This window comes from Pleurodeles waltl, chromosome 9 (assembly GCF_031143425.1).
Source record: "Pleurodeles waltl isolate 20211129_DDA chromosome 9, aPleWal1.hap1.20221129, whole genome shotgun sequence".
Classification (NCBI taxonomy): domain Eukaryota; kingdom Metazoa; phylum Chordata; class Amphibia; order Caudata; family Salamandridae; genus Pleurodeles; species Pleurodeles waltl.
The window spans coordinates 120,678,349-120,701,104 of record NC_090448.1 but is presented as its reverse complement, the minus strand read 5'-3'; the positions used below and the strand labels follow the sequence as shown (position 1 = coordinate 120,701,104).

General features: G+C 40.3%; 1 protein-coding gene across 1 annotated transcript in view; it reads right to left on the bottom strand.

Annotated features, from left to right (window-relative positions):
* LOC138258999 (contactin-3-like) overlaps positions 1-22,756 on the bottom strand; it is a 1,120,386-nt gene that overhangs the window by 72,746 nt on the left and 1,024,884 nt on the right. Inside the window, exons 17-19 of the mRNA XM_069206372.1 lie at positions 22,552-22,622; positions 7,477-7,711; positions 6,468-6,583 (exon numbers count right to left, since the gene is read on the bottom strand). Of these exons, the coding sequence (XP_069062473.1) occupies positions 6,468-6,583; positions 7,477-7,711; positions 22,552-22,622 (422 nt within the window). The remainder of the gene's footprint in view (positions 1-6,467; positions 6,584-7,476; positions 7,712-22,551; positions 22,623-22,756) is intronic.

Below are 22,756 nucleotides of genomic sequence, written 5' to 3'. Positions count from 1 at the left end.
GCCAGTGGTCATGGAGTCCCCTCGTGGATCTGGCGTCGTGTACTCAAGTGGCTGAGGTGCCCCCCCTTCCCTTCCCCCTGAGGTGCCTGTCCGATTTTCTTTCTGATGCCCCTGCAGTGTTCTCTCCGTGGAGTTCTTGTCGTGGGACTGGGCCTTGCCCCTTTGCACAGGAACCCTGTGATCCACGGACAGTGGTTGGACTACATTTAGTAGAAGTATATATTTTGTATATAGTTTATTTATTTATTGGGATTACTGGTGTCCATATTTCAATATATCTGCCCGTTTATGATCTCTTCTTTTGGTCTTTGCATTATTTCGGAGGGGGGTGGTTTGTGGGTTGTGACAGTGATCTGTGGGAATGCATTGATGTGTGTGTTGTAGTGGGTGTGGGTGGGTGGGTGTGTGCCGGTAATCTTTTCCCTCCCCTGTGTCGTAGGTGCAGTACTCACCGATGTCTTCCGCGCCGCCGGGCGTGCTCCTGGTATATGAGCAGGAATAGGAGTGCGGGGATGACCTGCAACTCTGGTTCCATGCTGCTGGAATCTCGCGTGGAGTGCGTAGAGGTGAGCGTTTTCCCGTTCGTAGTCTGTTTCCGCCGTGTTCTTATCGGCGGTGCTCCCGCCCCGGAAAAGGTGGCAGATTGGTGGGTCGTAATAGGGTGGGCGGTACATTGTCTGCCGCCTGGCTGTTGGCGGGAACCGCCGCGCTGTTTGTTTGTACCGCTGTGGCGGGCGGAGTGTTAAGTTGGCGGGCTGTGTTGGCGGTTCCCGCCAGGGTCAGAATTGCATATTTTAGACCGCCGGCCTGTTGGCGGCTTGGCCGCCGCTTTATCACCGACCGCCAGGGTCAGAATGAGGGCCTTTATTTCTAACTGCTATGCTGCGAATAGATCAGTCATATGAGAATGTGTAACATGACATTTGATCTCTCAAATCAAATCAAATTAGGATTTATAGAGCACAATTACTCACCCATAAGGGTCTCAAGGAGATAACTGGGTTTGTCTTCTGAGCTTCAGTTGAAGAGCAACGTTTTAATGTCCTTCTTGAATTGAGGTAGCAGTGGTGACTGCCTGAGGAGCAGGGGCAGGGTGTTCAAGCTCTTAGTCGCGAGGTATGCGAAAAATCTTCCACCTACTGAGGTCTTCCGTATGCAGGGTACAGTGGCTAATTCTTGTCGAGCAGAACGGAGAGGTCTGGGGCAGGAGTAAGAGGTGATGAGGTGGTTGGGATAGGCAGGTCCTAGGTCGTCGAGGACCTTGTGTGAGTGGGCGAGGAGTTTGAAATTAATTATTTTTTCGATAGGAAGCCAGTGGAGGTCTCTTGGGTGATTGGAGATGTGTTTGTGGGGGGAATGACAAGGATGAGCCTGGCAGAAATGTTTTGGATGTTCTGTAGTTTCTTTAGTTTTTCTGGGTGGTGCCGCGTAGAGGTAACTAGGGCATGGGTTACAGTTTTGCAGCAGTCCTTTGGGATCCATTTATAGATCTTCCAGATAAGTCAGATTGTGTGAAAACAGGAGGATGCAAGAGAGTTGACTTCGCAAGTCATGGTGAGCGATGAGTCCTGGATGAAGCTGAAGTTGCGTGCATGGTTTGTTGGGGTCTCTAAGTCTTGATTGAGAATAACAATCAGAATTGTAGCAAATTGATAATTTGGACTGAAGCTATTTCAGTGATGAATTTCATTCATATTGAGTAAACACTTCAAGCTGAGAAGTTGTGCATACTGATCCCTATGTTCACTTATTCTGAGCTCCACAGGTTCCTCAAGCAGTACACAACACAAAATATCCTAGCCAGTTCTTCAAATACAAACATATTATGATGGTAAGTATATATAGATAGGGATTTATTTATCCAAATCAGAATGCAGGTTTTCGAGGAAGGAAACATAGATTGATGCTGCAAACGTAGGAGTTAGAAGTATGGGAACATTATGAGGGTTTGTGAAGGGATCCCTTCGACTATCACATCTGCCCTGTTAAATCTAATCTTGAGCCACTGCAAGGAAGCAACCAAAGTGAAACTGTAGGAGAAGGTAAAAGTCTCTGATTTTCTGAAGGAGATGAAGCAGATGGAGAGAGAGAAGAAGAGAAAGCAGGAAGCTGAGGTGGAGCATGAGGAGAAAGTTGAGGATCTGTAGGAGGAGAGAGGTGAACAAGGAGTATTTCCTGGGAAAAATATGTCCCCAGCTCAGAGTTGAGACTTTTAAACCAGCACTATTCTTCAGAGTGAAAGGGAATTTGGATGGCTTCACCTAAATAGATCCTGGCTCCTAAAGAAACTTGCTTCAAGTACCATGGGTGCTACGGAGTCGAGAAGAGCTTGCCGTTGGAGAAGATGACATAATGTGGAAACTTGCCTGGGATGTGTGGTTGCTCTATCAAAATACTGAACAATAGGTTGATTATGACCAGTGGAGAAAGAATGCTGACATCAGACGAACAAACTTTGAAGAACAGACAACAAGCAATATGTTCACTAATACTCGCTCCATAAGTCAGTAAATGACTTCAGCTGTGTCTGTCAAACATTCATCAAGATGCAGCCACAAGAGGTACCACTACCAGGTGAGAGATCGCTGCACATCACTACCTGGAGCCCTAAATCTCTCTCCCAACTCCAATCAGCTTCACACCATCCTAAGTCATCAATATGCTCTTGTTAAAGTAACCTTTTAGTATAGCCTTGCCAGATCTCTTACATCATTGAACCACATAATGGCTAACAACATAAAACTGTATTTGTTGTGCAGATTGCCCACACTGTGGAAAAGCCCCAAGAGAAAGTATTGAAGAAACATGCATCCAAGCATTTTTCAATTTTTCCCTCTTTATATTCACTTAGATAGATATAGTCCAAATGACTTCGAAAAATATGGAAAGGTTTGTATCATTTTCAAACTATTATATGCCACTACTGGTCAGTTTTTAGTGGATGTGAGAAGCCATGAGGAATATTTGTGAATGTCAAGAAAGTTATCACTTTAAGGGTGTTCCCCACATTCAAGATGGACTGTCATTGTACAGGTCACATTGTGGACTTCATTTCACACACTGAAATGACACAGCTCCAGTATAGAAGATAGCTTAGGGAATCATTTGTGCCTATATCTTACTTACCAACAAGGAAACCCACATCTGGGCAGATTGAGTTCAGCCAATTAGCCAACACTGTACTTTCTGGGCCAGTTCCCTCACACGACAAAGCATCAGATCATTTCTAAAGATTTTGCGTGATTCTGAGATTTAAGGTAATCCTCATGACACGTATTAAGTATTATTCTTTGATCCTGGCAACTGTTACAATTCTCATTAGAAAATTACCTACACTCTGGGGTTTGACTCTGAAGCTTGTGTTGGGTTTGGAAATTCAGATACAGGGTACATGAAAATATTTTAGGCCCCCATGCAATGAAATCTCCAACATGTGAAGGGATCTCAACTCTGTCTAAGTTTTATAGAGCTAACCAAGACAATCACAGGGGGGGGTATGGAGATATAAGATGAGCAGCACCTATCATGCAGAGGAGACAAGATGGCATGGCAAGTAACACCAAACACCACTAAGAGCAACTTAAATTAAACTAATGAATTGACATTGTGTACTGATCTGAGAGTCTGGGGTCCCAGTCGAGGGACTGAAGAGATATTTCACCACATATTAAGAGTGGTTTACTTCACAATAATACCAAGCAAAAAAGACCTGTGTTCCTGCAAATGAAGAGAGTGCCACCAACTGTCTGTTCCTGTATTATCTGACCAGTGGTCTGATGATACCTTTGACAAGGGTTACCACACTTTGGATGCATTTTGGGGAGGAACATTCCTCACACAAATGGAACACTTAGGAAACTCAGGCCCATATTCATGAAAAATTGAGCACACTAACACAAGCTAACGTCATTTCCTAACGATATCTGTGTGCCATATTTATAAAATGGCACACAATGGTGCTAAAGAATGACTGGTGTCTCAAAAAAAGTTGCTAGCCGGTGACAGATGGCTTTAGGGGAAATAGCGCTAATGGGTCAAAAATGACTCTCTGCTGTTTAGAAGCACAATATCTGCCGCTAGTCAGCCTAGTGTCAATTTTTGACGCAATTTTTGACGCAAAAGCAAACCAAAAAATTACTCCTGTCTGAGTATAGACAAGAGTCATTACCACTACCTCGATGCCTACCACAGGGGATCAGTGTCCCTAGGGCAAGCCCAAAACCCCCAGTGCCAGCCAGGGGACCCCATGTAACACACCACACACATACACATACACTTACCTACAGCTTACCTGGGATGGGCTCCCTCCTCCTGTAGTGTCCATGTGGTGTGGGTGGTGGTGATGCGGGGGTTTGGGGTGGCCATCTCTGTGCCCATTCCATGGTGTTTCCCAATGGAAATGAGCCTACCTGCATATTCCACTTGTGTGTCGTTTCGGCGTCGGGTGTTAAATATGGCCCTGGGGGCTAGTGTCATTTTTATGAAGGGAATGCCTACCTTGCATCTCATTGACGCAAGGTGGGTTGGCACTTCCTAGAAATGGAGCTTACTCCAATATTTTGACACTAGACAGGTCTAGCATCAAAATATATATATGAAGTTAAACTAGCGCTACTTGAACGTGAAAGTTAATGACGCTAAGGTGACCCTAGCCTTCCATAAATATGGGCCTCAAGGTGTGAGCTTTCTTGAGCAATGTGAAAATAGTAAGCTCAGAAGTAGGGTGAGAGAGTGGTAGTACAGTGCCTGAGACTTCTGAAATTCCTGTTTGGACACTGAATCCAGGCCCCTTCGACCATATGCAAGGGGTGTTCATGCAGGACGAGAAGAAGAGGTGGGCGGATGAGCTCCAGTGCAGAGATCTTTGTGATTATTGCAGACGATAGGGCAATAAGTTTGTCACTGTTTTCGGCTGTCACTGATGGATGTGAAAGTTCAATAAACTGGCTAATCCATCAACGGCCTTCATTTCAACTTCAGTGAAAATTCTGATTCAGGTGCAAACTCCAGTTTTGTGAACCAAAGCAGGATTCTGATTTGGGTGACACTTAAGCACCACCAATATTTTTGCCTCAGTAAAATCCACAAAGCCAGACAAAATATTAGACTGAACACTTCAGAATGGAGGAAAATACATTGAGTTAGGGTGATAATGTACAAATCAGAGATCCAATACTCCAAATGATGCGTGCGACCACACCAAATAAATGCCATACTCCATTATGTTTACATGTATTCCTTACTAAATTAGTCTACCTCTATTACATGGTGGATAATATAACCCCTTACGAGGTAAGACAATATAGCTGCTGACAGTCTGAGACCAGTATAATGTAAGAAATATATAAAAAACAAAATGAACAAAAACAATGACATGGTCACACTCCCAGCCCTGTGAACACTCGTGTATCCACCTGTAGTCCCTTGTCTCTAGTCAGGGGAAGCCATTTACGCAGAGCTGTGGCTCATTGTTTGAGAATCCAACCCTTAAACCTACACGCAAGAGCGTTCCTTAAGTCAGGCCACTAGTTCTCTGTGCATTTTAGTTTTGGTTTAGTTACACAGACAATGATCATAATAATAATATTAAATGTTTACACCATCTGATATTAATAGTAAAATTAACTCTGAGGTTTCAAAGGTTTAACTATTGATTCAATAGTCCAGGTGAAATTCAATTAGGCAAGTCCTCACACTGTACAAGTGTGCCACTAAGTGGATAATCATAATAAGCATTTCCATTTAAAACAAGCATTTGCAATGGAATGGGTCTCGCATTTTCTTGAGTTAGAGCTATTAGCGTTGCAAACACCTAACCGGACTTTTCTTGCCACATAAACTGAAAATCAAAAGTAAAACAGTTTCACATAAGCAAGCCAATGGTTGCGATGAGCGTGAAGGGAACACAGAAAAGGAAACAAAAGTTTGCTCACAGTCAAACGTATCTGCAAAAGTGCAATTATTCATGTAGTTGGCAAAAATGCAATTATCCATGTAACAGGGTGGATGTCATGCAAAGCGCTCTACTACTGCCCAACAAGATCGTGCGGCATACGAAATAAAAAGAAAAAGTAGTCCAGAAGCCATGTGGAAAATATGGAGCCTCGTATGTTTTCAGAAGTTTACCGTTGCTGTAGAAGAGGGCTAAACACTGGAAAAGGAATGACGTATGCATGCCTTTCACTAATGAAATCAAGTGAATTTCAGAAGGCAAGCCCATGAACCAACCAAACTGATGCGCATGACATGGGCATGGTTAACAACACACAGAGAGATTACAACAGTGCTTGTGCGCTCAATCCTAAAAAAAAAGTAAGCTAGAGGCGCACCAAACTCCATTTCCGAAGGTGTAAAGCAAACCCACTTAGTAATTGAGAAACTCAACTTGTGCACGACACTGAAATTAACAAAAAAAAAAAAAAAAAACGTATGACTGCATGGAAAGAGATTATTAATTGCCATTTTACCTCATACCCTAAAGTTCGACCATTGTTGGTTTTCCATGAAATGGCTTGCCATGAAATCATAATGACCGAGGCTGATAGACTCCGTGCTGAAATGGCAGCTGGTGCGTCTGTGGGTTCTGCAGATCCATAAAAATAAAGCACATCGTACTTATAAAGTAAATCGTTCGTTTTTTTCAAGTAAACAATATTAATAATGCTGCTTTTATATATCAGTAGTACTGTTTTGCAGCTTTGAAAGTCTGAAATCAACAGCTATATTATCACATCAACATAACTAATTTTGATGAGTAGGCGTTGGGAGGACTAGTAGATTTTCAAGTGTGACTGAAGGTTTCAGGCAAAACTGAGCTACGAGTGAAAAGCTCACTGGAGTGAATGACCACGTCCCTCCAGGTCATTAAAGACACTGAGGAAGATTTATCAAGGCTCTGGCTGGTTCTAAGTCACAAAAAGCCATGCAAATCGGTATACAGTATTGATAATCGATTTCCTTACCAGCACAAAAATTGTTTTTCACTAGAAAGATGCCTGACAATTACTTTGCATCAGGAGGGCATTTTATGGGTGCTACATCTGCTTTCCCAAGCTGCTAATCCATGCTTCCAGCCAAGGTTTTAGATGCAAAGCCCAATCTGGTAAAATTTACAAGCAAGGCTTTACACCAAAAAATTAGACTTCCTCGAGGTAGGTACACAAATTGAGAAATGTTTTCCTTTCTCCAAACTGTACAGCACACATACAAAGTGGGAACGTTTAAAAGTAAGTCTGAGCGTAGAATTGTGTTCTAGGTGAAACCTTGGAGAAACCTTTGCACTAATGTGTAAAGATGTGTGCAAGGCCCTAGGAAGCCAAAACGTGCACTACTGCTTGCAATAAAGAAGCCACTTCATATCTATGGCTTGCCAGCAAATTTAGATTTAGGTTAAGTACATTTATAAAAGAAATTCCTGTGTGTACTTCACTAGTTCAGACTTGTAAAATATCGACATTTATAGGGCTTATAACATACCCTCCTCTGCGGAATACACAGTTTCTACTGGGCTAAAAGGCCCTTCTCCTTTATTGTTATATACACCGACTTTAACTTCATATGGAGAAAAAGGCAAGATGCTTTCATTTCGGAAGACGTATTTTCCTACATCTGGAGATGTAACAACCGTCTTTATCCACGAGGTGGCGGCAGCTGGTCGAAAGGTAATTACATATCCAAATCCTTCTCCATTTTGTAGTTCTTCAGGAAGAGGCTATAACAATACATAACAAATATCGGATACTGTTATGTCCGAAGCGTGCAATTTCTGAACAAAGCGAACACATAACTTTCTCTCTCTAACACGGTCAAGTTGTGACACCTCTCGCATGCAGGTTAGGGAAAGAAGTATCCCCATCACACAGTGAAAGGATATTTTTAAGCATTGACTTCTATGACTTTACAGAAGAACAATATTTTATAAAGTCATAGGAGCCCATTGGTCCCTTACTCCATCTTTTTAAAGCGATGCAATGCATGTAGCTGCGAAGAATAACTATGGATTTTAACAATTACTTTCAAAATAGTTGTACTTCGGAAACATTGATAAAATACAAATATAGTATTTTTATTTTATGAACACCATCAATAATAAAATATACACACGGCCATAGCTCGTATTTATTGTTAAATGGTTCTCAATGGTACTCATTTTAGCAGTCTTAAAAAGATGAAAGACTTAGCAGTCTTACTAGGATGGAAATCTGTAATCACGAGATCATACACAGAATTCACTTTGTGATGGGTTGTACAAGTTGTGGATTGCAAACCACACTGTTGGGCCCTGAGCTGATTTTTGGTGGGTAGCGAAATGCCAAGCAATGAAGACAGGTGTCTTTAAATTCAGCATTTATCTCTCACATTTGTTGCACTTCAAAAACGGAGGTGGAACATCAGGCTATGTTTTCTGACAAATTGCTGCTTTTTTGACATGGTGATTGCTGTTTACAAACTCCTCTCACTTTGTGATCAGAGAAAGAAAAGTAAGGTGAATTATGAAACCATGTTGCTGGGGAACAGGTGTGTGAAATGAAAGGCCATGTGGTGTCATTTTTTTGTAGCACACAATTCAATTCAGCTTTATTTCGGCATGGCTATGCCCTTAAAGCACATTTAATACACACTCTTCAATAAAAACTCAATGTAATAAAAGATAAAACCATTAGATTCTAAAAACAGATTAGAGGAACATTTCATCTACAGCGCATAAATAACATTTCACAAAATCCAGAATATAAATTATCTTACAATAGTTACACTCAACACTAATATAGACTACATAATAAAATGTATACTTTAGAAATCAAAAAGTTTGGTTCTCAAATGCCATATTGCCTCTAAAGATTTTGCCAATGCACATGCCACAGTCCCATGCGGATCTGTTCTATAAATCCTGAGGGCCAAGGGCCAATCTCTAATACCCAGAGCTTTCCAAAGAGGCCTAATCCAGTGCACCCTCTGCCTAATATACACCGGGCAGTGGAATAAAACATGAGATATTCTCTGTAGTCAAACATTCCATTGGGCAGAGGTCTACACAGGACTTGGAATGCTTCCATCTTGAGGTAAAATCGTGAAGCGGTAGAGAACCAATTCTAAACCTAATGTAAAGTGCACGCGCATAATGTACCAAAATCATATCAACATAGGGCTCAAATTCATAGTTCCATTTACTGTTAAAAAACTATCAGTTAAACTAAAGGACGAAACTGAGGCCAGCTGTGCGACTGTCCGATTCATCCAATATGTTTCCTTTAAAATTTGAGTAGCCCTCTTTGGGAGTTGCAAAGGATCTATCCAAAAGGATCCTAACCCCAGAGTATAAAAAGCCTTTTTCACATATCTGCACCTGAGAATTTTTTCGCGATGTTGAGAAACTAACGCCGCTCGTAGCCATATTCTATACAGTTCTAAAAAGTCTGTTGACCATAATCTTATCCAGTACTGCAAAAGTCTCAAAGCGGCTATATCCACAATAGAATATAAGTTCAAATCCATTTGAATAGGAAGTGTGGGGGAGCTCGAAGGAATTTTAAACAAGGCTTTGAGGAAAAAGTTCCCGCTCTCTCTAAATCCAATAAATTACCATAACCCCATAGTTCGGCGCCATTAAGTACTCTTCCTCTAACTTGACTTTTATACATTTCCATTGCAGGTGAGATTGAGAAGCTAAGGGATCTACCAGCAAATCTCAAATTGCCTCCTGCTTTTTGTTTTAAAGACATAATACTTTTTAACAATTGAGCTTCCAACTTATGCATGTCCTCCAACTTAATTCCCAGATAGGCAAAGTCTAGAACTCTTTCTAAAGTATTATCGTCCACTGATATCCCTTTTTTCACTCTGCATTTAAGGTCACCGAAAACTATGTATTTGTTTTTGGTGGCATTAATTTGTATGCCAAAATCCCTGCAAAATCCTGAAAATCCCTCAAGGGGTCTGTTAAGGCTGTTAGCAGTTTGGGAAAGCAGGAAGGTGTCATGCGCAAACAAGAGACATGGGTGGTCATTCTAACCCTGGCGGTAAAAACCGCCAGGGCGAATGACCGCGGTAGCACAGCCAACAGGCTGGCGGTGCACCGCTGGGCATTCTGACCGCGGCGGTTCAGCCGCGGCCAGAAACGGAAAGTCAGCGGTGTACCGCCGACTTTCCGCTGCCCTTGAGAATCCTCCATGGCGGCGGAGCGCGCTCCGCCGCCATGGGGATTCTGACACCCCATACCGCCATCCTGTTCCTGGCGGGTCTCCCGCCAGGAACAGGATGGCGGTATGGGGTGCCGCGGGGCCCCTGGGGGCCCCTGCAGTGCCCATGCCAATGGCATGGGCACTGCAGGGGCCCCCGTAAGAGGGCCCCACTTTGTATTTCAGTGTCTGCATTGCAGACACTGAAATACGCGACGGGTGCCACTGCACCCGTCGCACCTTCCCACTCCGCCGGCTCAATTCTGAGCCGGCGTCCTCGTGGGAAGGGTGTTTCCCACTGGGCTGGCGGGCGGCCTTTTGGCGGTCGCCCGCCAGCCCAGTGGGAAACCCAGAATGACCGCCGCGGTCTTTTGATCGCGGTACTGTCTTCTGGCGGTTCCCGCTTGGCGGGCGGCTCCCGCCGCCCGCCAAGCTCAGACTCAGGCCCATGGTGTCTTTCCACCTTTCAGTTTTAGAGCATAATTTTCACAGTCGTAGAGACAGGTAAGGCAAGCTTTTATAAAAAGTAGAAAAAGTGTAGGAGCAGGCACATATCCCTGTCTCACCCCCTTCTGTAATGGGATTTCCCCTGTCAATTCACCATTCATACCACACCTTATTCTGGCAAAGCTATTGAAATGTAATTCCTGGATCAAGGTAATCAAAGCGCTCAGGATACCAGCCCTACTCAGGATCTCCCATAGTGTATCTCATGGGACCAAATCAAAAGCAGATTTAAGGTCCACAAAAGCAACACAAAGTCTTCCAGCGTCCAGGTCAACAGTTTTCCATTTAAGTTAGAGGAAGCAGAAGACCTGGTCTACTGTACTAGTCTTGTGTCTGAAGCCTGCCTGGAGGTGGGATAGGATATCATTTTCCTCCAGCCAATCCTGAAGTCTACATAAGACTTGATAAGAAAAAAAATTCTGCAGATTGTCTAAAACACTTATAGGTCTATAATTTCCCAGGATCGATCTATCCCCTTTTTAATGAATTGGAACGATTATTGCACCTTCTTGGAGCGAGGGGGAATGCAGCCTACCGCACCTGCATTGGACACATTATTTATATAAGGTCCCCAAAAACTTAAATCGGACTTGTACAAATCCGATGGAATTCCATCTAGCCCAGGCGCCTTACCCGATTTTTGTGCTCTAATAGCTGACACAGTCTCTTCTAGAGTAAACGGAATAATTGTGTCAGTGCCCGAACAAACAATCTTTGGTATGCTCACTGAGCTTGGAGAAGGCACAAACTCCTGTTTATAAAGGGCAATGAAATAATGCAAAAAAACATCAGGAGGAATATGGCAATGAGGTTTGGGGGTTTACATTCCATCCTTCATGAGAAATCAATGACCAAAACTGCTTGGGGTTGTTTTGGTTGGCTGCTAATAATAATTCCTGCCAGGTTGACTCTTCCCAATTGTTCTTCCTGGACTATATCGTAAGAGTGTACTCACGCCTTGCAGAAATTATCCTTTCTTTATCTTTTGAGCGTGTTGCATCCAAAAGTCTACCATTCTACATGTTTTATTAAACCACGTACAGTTACCTTCTCTCGGCTGTGGCCTTCCCTTACTCATTTTAAAGAATAGGTCTTTTAGGGAGGAAAAAGTTCTACATGAGTATCCATAATTAGATTTGGGTTGCACGCAGAAAATATAGCAAGTGATTTATTGGAGGAGACTAGATTGTGCAATTTGGCCACTAAAGTATTAGAGTTTATAAAAGACTCCCATTTTATAGCACATGTGTTGTTAGACACCATAATGGTTGTCGTGGCCTCATGGTCACATTGATTATTAATTACTGTGGAAAACCATCTATGGCACTCCACCAAAATAGGGGAGTGGTCACTATTGCATTGCTCACCCACCGTAAGATCTTTGAATTCGTGCTATATCCTTATATCGATGAGCACATAGTCGATTAAGCTGCTATAGGATCCTCTAAAAAAAATAGGTTTGCAGGGAAACGGAGGTAACATGGCCATTACCTGGCCGGAGACCGTGCATTACCATAAGGAGGATGACTTGGAGGGCCCTAATGCTAGCTTTAGGTTGCTTGCTTAACAATGGGAAATTTGAGATTCCCCATATAAGATCTTCTGCCTGGATTAATTCCGAAAAGAGAAAATTTGGCTCCAGGGACACATTTAGATCCCCTGCTATGATGATAAAATGTGTTGGAGAGAATTGCGAGACCAAGGCATTCATTGCACTTATACTATTAGACGATTGACACATAGAAGCCTAGGACCATGGTTAAGCCTAATTGCAACTACCAATATATCAAGGGAGTCAACAAATATTTCTTTCAGTTCACCTGCCAAGGAGATTTTTATCCAGGTGAGAAGCCCCCCCCCGCTTGCTCTGATATGGATGGACTAGCCTTCTTACAAAATGAAGTAAACCCCTGTCTGTAGACATTTGTAGTAGCCCATGTTTCCCGAAATAGACAAATGGTAAAATCATCAATAAAAAGCCCCCACTCCTCATCAATAAACTTGTTGCGTATTCCAGCTACATTCCAGGAAATTAGTACAGGATTCATAGGCGTTAAGGCCCCGGACTCTCTTAGAAATGGTTTAAGATTAGAGATTGAATTTGAATGCTCACCAGCCACATTTCAATCCTTTGCAAAGGAAGAGGACATAAGAGAAAACAATTTGGTGCACATTAGGGATTCTTTCAAAGATGTGCCCCCTGTAGAATACAAGTTATTAGCAGAAAAACTAGGAAAAGGGCACAGTCAGTCAATATCGGAAAGTTCAGCCGATTGAAAGGTTCTTGAGGAGTTCTGTGATCTCACCAAGTCTGCGCATTCAGTACCAGATATCTCAGGACACTCCTTCGTATGGAAGAAGTCTGTCAAGGGGCCCATGGCAGTTGGTATATTAATTGCGCTTGGGGTTGGAGAAATATGACCCAAACAGTTTTGCCAACTGGTCACAACAATAGGAGCACCCTTGCTCCGAGAAGCTCGGTGACCTTCCATTGGATACGGACTTCCCAGCAACGCTGCACATTCTTTCCTCGTGGTCAGGGGATGCTTCTTTGCCACTAGCAATGGAGTCATAGGTCTCATCTTGTCTTGCCCAGTACTCATAATAGGGGATGCCCCCGGACGACTATTCCTCTCTCCGGCTGGGAATTCTGGAAAGCAATGGATGAGCCACTTCTGAGTGGATTGCACATTTTCAGTGACAGTAACCCTTTGACCAGCTTGGGACAAGTGAGCATGAGTTCTACAGTGTCCCAGTTCCCTGGATTGTCTAGATAGCACTTAACAGCAATTATGTCTGAGTATGTAATAGATCAATATTGCCTAATGTGCCTTATCCAGAGAACAACTTTATTCTTTAGTGAATGACTGTCTTTTCTTTTGGTTGAAGGAACTAATGGTAATTTACACATATAAATTGGGTAGCCATTGATGTTGTGCTTAGAACCTGGCAAGACATGGGGAAAGTCACGTACCAAATTCTCATAAGAGCGGGTTGTGGATAGCAAACCCTTTAGTATATTAACACCCTCATTGTCAGAATTAGGCAGGTGTACTCTGAGCCTATCATCGAGCCTAGGAGAATCCTTATTAACCATGCTTCTTTGGAGAGGACGAGAAGGGAGCTTAGAATTTGTGCCTTCTCCGTGGAAATCCCCAGTGTTCCACTTCCCTTCAATAGGTCGAAGGAGGTTAAGGGTCTCCATCAGCATTTGTTTCAGAGCCTTTACCTCCTCTCTTAAGCTAACAATTGCAGGACCACATCCTCCAATGAGGAGGCTCCAGCAGGCTCAGAAATAAGTATATTGGATATTGAATCATGGCTACTAGATTCTATCAATTTATCATGACCTCCCATTGGCAAGAAGCGACTGGAGCTGGGGATTTCATGGATAATGGCACTGCATGATATGACCTTCTAAGCGTTGGTGGGTAAAGGATTGCCATTCAAAGATGCCAAGTTAGGGTCATCTGGAACCCCTCGGGTAGAAAAGGAGTCCGTAGGAATTCTTACACAATCTAAATCACCCTTAATAGGGATTTTAGGTTTAAAATATGATGAGAAAGAGCCGCTATTCGGCCCCTTGGAAGATCACTTACTATTCCCCTTCAGCAGGGATTCAACTTCATCAATCAGTGAGTCAATATCACTGGTGACACAGTTAGAAGCAATGCGGTAAGTTTAAGCAACTTAGGCACTTTTGATTAAACTGAACCTACTGTTGGACTCCCCTTGGCCTTGCGTTTCCCCATTCTCAAAATTCAGAACAGGAACATTGAAAAGACAAAGGCCTACCTTTTGCTTCGTGAAGACTTTCCCAAAGGGAGCCCGGCCTCAGTCGACCACAAACAGCACTGGCAAAAACAGTTTGCAACAGGAATGCACTAAGGCACCCAGAGAAAATAATAGACCAGACTCCAATAGGGGGAGGCTCCTTAAATGGCATGTATCACAACTCAATAAGAAAAGATTGAGTCTGGGACTCTTTGTAGGCTCGAATCCACCAGTGCGTCCTGCACCGTGGAAAAAGAGATGATGCTAAGTAGAGCAGGGGGTTAGGCTCCTCCCCCTGGAAACCACGCCTCCAGGCACGATTTGGTCCGGGACCCCTCGTAGGCTCAGGTCCAGCAGCGCATCCCACTCTACAGAAAAAGAGATGGCGCTAAGTAGAGCAGGGGTTTAAGCTCCTCCCCCTAGAATCCATGCCTTCAGGCACGATTTGGTCTGGGACCCCTTGTCGAAACACTTTATTTGGTAATAGATATTCACTGGGACCTGATTTCCACACATCATTTGTGTGCAATATAGTTTTATGAGTAAAACTGACTGTGAATCTTTAGAGGCTATTTCCATGGAAAATCTGCTGTTTGTAAATTAGATTTTCTACCAAAAGATGCTTGAATTACATTAAACAATTTCCCATCACATGTCCACTAAAGGTAGGTGGGTCGCAAAAGTTTGTCATACTAAAAATTGAGATGTGGTTCTAAAAACTTCGGGATCCACTGCTATAGTGGATGCATTAGTCCAATAATCCACCAAACCTGGGGAGGTTATTGTAAATGATCACAGAAGAGTAGTGAAGTATTTTATAGTTATAGTGAAGTTGTAACTTCACAAATAGTCTGTAGTTAGGATATTAGACACTGGCTTTCATATTGATATGATAGTTTTTCCTCATTATTGTACTAAAATATTATAAATACTTTTTTGTTTCTGTCCATTTTATTAATTTAGTGCCACAGTTTAGGAACAGACAGCAGAGATTCATATGAATTTCATACTACATTTTATACCTCAAAAAGCAAATTTGAAAGTCTTACGTTAAGTTGTCCACAGTACTCAATATTGTTTTGGAACATTTTGAGAGATATATTGTTTTTTTGTTGTTTTTATGTAATGAATGTCTATTTGATTTATAAGCTGCATTTGATTCTCAGTTGCATTATCATGCAACTTGGCCTTCTTCATTGTTTCTTTATGTGGTCACTGAACTCCTGGAGAATAGCAATATATCTTGAATGGGGTCTTGATCCCATAAACATAGTACAATATTAAAAAATCAGCAATAGATGTTTTAGGCAATTTCAAGCAATTAAGGGTCTAGCATTAGCTCACCTGGCTGTACCATAAATATTTTTTTGTGAAAAGAAGGAGTGCAAAATATCTGCATTTATTAAACAGATGTTGCTAACTCCACCAATTTCACAAACATGACTAAATATTTTTTTTAAAACATAACTGTACCTACAATGAGCAGATAAAGTTACCTGTTCCCAGTTTGTGTGACCACAGTGAAGTATACCTGTTTAGTTTGCACAGATATAACCTAATTTCCCTCTTGATTACTTAATGGCCCAATCTCTTTGAATTCACTCTGAACCATGTGTGTAACCTACTAATCAATCACTACGGTGTTTCATGCTGAATGGAATGCCTACAGGAAGGTCCCACTCATGTTAAAACAGCTAGCAAGTGTGCAAAAGAATATCCTCCATCTGTCCAGCTGGACTGCATCCTTTCTCGACTACACTTACACTAATGTGACCAAGTAGTCTCAAATTCTCTGAAATATTTCTGACTGCTTGTGTCCAGATAGGCTTCCTCTGAGTCTCTACTTCTTGAATATTCTTTCCTTCTTAGTCCATGACTCCACCCCATTTATTTGATACTAGGTTGTTCATTAATTCCACTAAATGCAAGATAGAATTGTATGTCAAGCAAAAAGAGGTTCTGATAGCGGGACAGTTTTCCTATAATAGAATAAAAGAATGAAGAATGTAGAATGTTTGAAGGTGGAATGTGGAATGCGAGAAATAGGGAGAAGTTAGTTGGCTCAAGGGATTCAGTGTGGAGTGGGTGATATTGATGAGCCTTAAGGTATGACTATATTTTGTATAACAAACAAAATATTTAATTTAGTGAAACGTCAGTTTTCTGTTCACAACAATTTGGTGACAAGCGTTATATGGGCTCATCAATACCATTTTACCGAGTTTCTATGGAGGCGGAAGTCACCGTGTTGACGTCTTGAAGACTTCAGGTGTTGGAGTCTTGAAAACTGCAGATTGACGGAGAGGTGCAGTGCGGATCGGCAAGTGGCCAGCAAGATATTTGCTGAGAAACCTGCAAGCAAGTACTTTCTAATTTGTTTATTTTTCTAATTGACCGCACGCTGAGCAACGTCTTTCGAACATTGCTGTTGCTGCTGATTACGTTGTGCCCAACTTCCCTTAAAAATAACATGCTTCGCTGCGTTACCGTTACAGTCCATACAAAGCCAACTTCCTACAGAAATTAGGATGGTGGCCATCTTGCATTGGGCAATAAGGGTAATCTCCAGCAGAAACAAGACGATAATGGTGGCCATTTTAAGTGTCAATTGTAGAAAATAAGCTCAATTTCCTGCATGAAGAGGACGCAAACAGCTGCCATTTTAGGTTGCAATTTATGTGTTGAAAAGTCATTGGAAACAGTTGTGTGTTCAGGAACATAATTTCAATACAGAAAAAATTGTTGCCACAGCTATTTCGACAAGACAAGAAGTACAATTCATGAACAGTGATACACCATTTATTGTGTTAGTGATATTTTGAACATCAGCAATATGGCTCATAGTAATATTATAAATCAACCTACATAATTTTTAAATAATCCTGGCAAACCAACAATGAAGTGGAAAAACAGACACAGAGCATTTGAAAATTATCTAGTAGCTATTGATGAAAACAAAATTGATCAAGAACGGAAAAAAATATTGATGTTTGGCCTAATAGGTAATACTGGTCAGGAGATTTTTGATAATTTACCTGAATTTGAATCAGCTTCGGGTCAATTTATTCCTTTGAATGAATATGAAGAGGCAGTTAAACGAATGGAAAAACAATTCACTGAAGAACCTAATGTTATGGTTGAATGACATAGTTTTTTTTTTTTTAAGTAAGCCAATGGAAGATGAAAGTATTGAAGAATATTTTGCTTCTTTGAGAGCCTTAGCGTCTTCATGCAAATTCAATGAGATGACAGACATTTATATTCAAGATTAATTTGTATTTCAATGTTATTAATTAAAGAGTCAAGAAAGATTACTTGCATGTAGAAATCCTACATTACAAGAAGTCATCGGCATAGCTAAAGGAATTGAAAGTTCGATGCTAAAGCTTTAATGTCTGTTGGTTTTTCTAAAATGGATGTGTATATGGTACAAGATCTCAAGACTAAATTCACGGACAAAGGCAAAGATAACAAGTTTGATGGAAGAAAAGGTGTACAATTTTATAGGTGTGGAAGGTGTTCAACAATTCTAAATGCCCTGCCACAGAAGAAAAAATGTGCCAAATGTAAAAACACAAGGTAATTTTCCTGTTGTATTTAGCGGTATAATCTGGTTAATAGAGTTAGTACTGTGGATGAGTTTGATGAAGAAATGTGTGCAAATATAGTTTTAACCATTGATGATGACCTTAGCAAAAGTGTGTTGAACTGATTTAAAGCTCCACTTGGAGTTGTCAGCAGTGGTGGCAAAGAGTTGAAAGTTATGGTGGATTCAGGGTCTCCCATTACCATCTTACACCTAGGTAATTTTCAACAGTATTTGGAAAGATATAAAATTGTTAATGATGTGAACCCAAAAGTGTATGGAGAATTTGATATTAACATGTTATGGGATTTCTGTAACACTCTTTAGTTCAAAGATCGCAGTGTCAATACTAAAATATATGTGGCTGAAAATGGCAGGAATATTGTAGATTGGCAACACTTAGGCAAATTAGGAATAAGTTTGAAACCAGGGTCACCAAATCCAATAGTCCTTGGAGATATACCATATTCAGAAGCAAGTAGTGTAGAGGATTTTGGTACTTATTTAACACTTGAACATGTCTTGGCAGACAATCAGAAAGTGTTTGTGAACCACGTGGGATGTGTAAAAGGTTTTGAGCATTTAATTAAATTAAAAGCACAAGCTACTCCTGTGGTACACAAAGTTCGGCCGGTTCCTAGGTCAGATAGAGGGGAGGTGAAGAAACGTTAAAAAAATAGTGTGATGAGGGTGTAATTGAATGTATGGATTCTTCAGAGTGGGTATTGGCTATTATTGTTACAAAGAAGAAAACTGATGGTATAAGGTTATGTGCTGACTTGAGGTCCTTGAACAAAAAGTTTGCGGTGGACTGTCATCCTTTACCCAGGATTCAAGAAATTCTGACAGCCACTAATGGATTGAGATATTTTTCTTTGATTGATCTTAAGTCAGCGTATCATCAAGTGAAATTGTCTGACTCATATAAGGATCATACCACATTTGTAACACCTTTTGGGGTGTATAGGTATGTACGACTACCTTTTGGACTTGCATCAGCTGCAAGTGTATTTAAAAAACTAATGGGCATGTTGTTTAAAGATATGGAAGGCATTCAGAAGTTTCAAGATTACATTTTAATACGTGCGCAAACAATTACTGAACACAATGCTATTTTAAATAAAGTGTTAACAATTTTAACAGAAAGAAGGATGACAGTTAGCAAGTCAAAATGTAAGTTCTTATGCACAAATTGAATATTTAGGGCACATGTTATCATCTGAAGGAATAAAACCAAAGGAAGATTTACTGAAGGCATTTCGTGAAGTACCCATTCCTAAGGATAAAGATACTCTTAAATCGTTTCTTGGTTTGAGTGAATACTATTCTAGGTTCATTACGGATTATGCTAATTTGGTTGAACTTCTTAGAAAGTTATTGAGGAGGAAGGTGAAATTCGAATAAACGGATGAACAACAGTCTGCATTTAAATACACAAAAGATGCCATATTAATGGCACCAGCCGTTACAGCCTTATGATACTAAAGGGCGTAACAGAATTACGGTGGATGCTAGTGCTACGGGGATAGAAGCTATATTCTCTCAAATTGTGTCAGTAAAGGAGTACACAGTAGCGTTTATTTCTTGAATGCTTCGGAAGTCTGAATGTTATTGAAAGGGAGGCTTTGGCTTGTGTATGGGCAGTGGAAAAATTGAAAATTTCTGTTGAGCAATGAGTTTGAAATAGTAACTGATCATAAACCACTTGTCTATATGATGGATGGAAGAAGTAATACAAAGGCATAACCTAGGTTAATCAGACTGATATCAAAATTGCAGGAATACAATTTTGTAATAAAACACATATCAGGTGGTTTGAACAGACATGCAGATTATTTATCCAGGTTATCTTTGGTAGATGATGATGACAGTGAAATACTAGATAATGAATGTGTTGTAGCTCATTTGGATGCTGTGGAACATTGTGATGGTGATTTCTGCTGATGAATGGGATGAGGCTTGTGAAAAAGATTTGATTTTACAGCAAGTTCTGAAATATGTTACCAATGGATGGCCTCCTAGCAGAAATTTGGATAATATATTAAAACAAATTCACAAGTAGCTAATGAATTGACTATTGAGTGTGGCATCTTAATGAGACATGAATTGTATGTTCCAGCTCAAATATTAAGGGAAAGATTGATTGATTTAGCTCATAAAGGGCACCCAGGAACTACTGCCACCAAATAATATTAAGATCATATTATTGGTGGCCGGGACATGACAGTGATGTTAATATGTATTTAGACAACTGTGTGGAATGTGTTAAGTCAGATAAACATTGGAAAGTGAGTAAGAAAGAATTACAGCTATACCTAATGCACTGTGGGAAAAAATAGCTATGGATATTTCATGCCTATTTAGTTTACTTGAGTCAGATATGCTTTATTAAATTGTGGTCACAGATTACTGTTCTAAATGGATCCATTGGGATTTTTTTACAAAACGTTAGTATAGACACTGTTATTGAGTTTTTAAAAAACATTTTTGCAATCAAAGGATTACCTAGAATTTTGGTGTCTGACAATGGTACACAGTTGACTTTGTTAAAGATGTGTACATTTTTAAGTAGGTATGGTATAGAACAAGAAAAAACTCCTCTTTACAATTCATCATCGAATGGTCAAGTTGAACGTATGAACAGATTCATGAAAGAAGGAATTCAATTAGCAGTTGCATCAAATTTAAATGTGTGTGATTATTTACGTGAAAGCGTTTATAGTTACAACAGTACTGTAAATTATACAACAGGATTTTCACCTTTCTTTTTGCTGAGAGGTAGGAAGGAGAAAACTTTACTTACTCCAAATTTTGGCAAGCTTGCAAACAGCTTCAATGCAGTCAAAATCATTGACGACAATGAACTTCAAGTTAAACAAAAAATTGCTAACAAACAAGAAAAAACTAAGATCTATTGTGATATGATTTATAGAGTTAAACCGAAAGTGTTCAATGTAGGAGATTGGGTTCTTATTAAAAAACCTTGTAAAGTTATGAAAGGAGGATCAGTGTATACTTCGCCTGTGCAGATTTTGAAAGTCACTAATGGTTCTGTGTTTTTGAAAGATAAAGGGTGGTGGAGTAAAAATGCAGTGGTTTTGTTAAAGACACATCAACTGAGGTTTTGGAGAAATGAAGGAAAAGCAAGGAAGTTGAATTCTGAAACACAAGATTATTTTGATTTTGGGGGTATTAAAGGAAGTGAAAGGAGTGGAAAATCCTATTGCAGATTAAAGGAAAGTAGTAATGCTGATGAAATAAGTAATGATAGTACTGCAAGTGTCAATGAAATGCAAAGTTCATAAAGAGAACAGTGAGAAGAAGTTGAAAAAGAGTTATGTGATGTTATTAATACTGGCTGTAATCTGAGAACTAGAAGAAAAGCAAATGTACCAAATAAGTACTCCGAGTTTGTAATGCATTGATATTTGTATTTATCTATTAGTTTTTTATTTTTCTGTTTGTTTTTGTTTGGGAAAAAAGGAGATGTTGTAATAGTAGAATGTAGAATGCAGAATGTTTGAAGGTGGAATGTGGAATGCAGGACATAAGGAGAAGTCAGTTGGCTCAAAAGATTCAGTGCGGAGTAGGAGGTATTGATGAGCCTTATTGTATGACTACATTTTATTTAATAAACTAAACATTTAATTAATTGAAACATCAGTTTTCTGTTCAGAATACCCAGGTGTAGGTAAGTGATCAAAAACTTGTAACCGTGATAATGGTCATAAAGTATTGATGCTAATAAACAGAATGGTGACCCATTTCATGCCCCCTCCAATGTGTGGTTGGTAAAGGGTCACAAAAGCCCTTTTATGACACAGAAAGCCTTTTTCGGTTCATAAAAGGGCTTTTTTAAAACACTGTAAAAAGTCTTTTAGGCGTCCAAAGCTGGTGATTTGGAAATTGCTGGGTTTGAGACTGCAAAAGGGCTTTGAACATCTGGCCAAATGTTCCTCAGACTAGCTGCATTCACACTATACTTCGGGAAGATTGGGAAAAATAGAAAAACAATATTTTGTATGAACATAGAGGGCAAAAGTGTTTTCTATCAGAAGGATTTCCTCGTTTAAACAAATGTTGCTCTATTGGATTCACATGAGTATTTCTATGGTTGATCTCCACTCAAAGCATTCATGTTACGTGGAGGCATAGATGGAGTGTTTAACTTAGCAACACAATTGGGTGAACCTTTACATCTGGCCGCAAATTACTGAGGTTTCAGATTTTTTGCATATTTATAGACCTGTCAAACTATTGTAACACTACACAAGGGGGTTGAGTGGAAGCAGATCCCCAAAGGGTTATACATTTCACATAGACTCTCGCTCCCATATCTTTTTCTTACTGACCACCTCTCATTGCTGCCACAGTAGCACCATTCATATGCTAGACATAATACAATAATCATTTTCCAGCTAATTACATAAGTAAACATAAATAATAATAATATTCTTCATTACAATTTTTTTTATTTCTATACATATAACCAAATAAGAAACTTACCTCCCATGTTATTACTAATTCTGACCTGCTGCCACCTCCACCACTTACTTCAGATGGCGGCACCTCAGGCACTGAAGAAAAGAGATACAATATACTTGCATTTTAATAGAAAATCATCCAATATTCACATTAAAAAATATAAATGGTACTATATGTCTCATTCATGGAAGCAAAATGACACACTAATTATAAATATATTTACTTT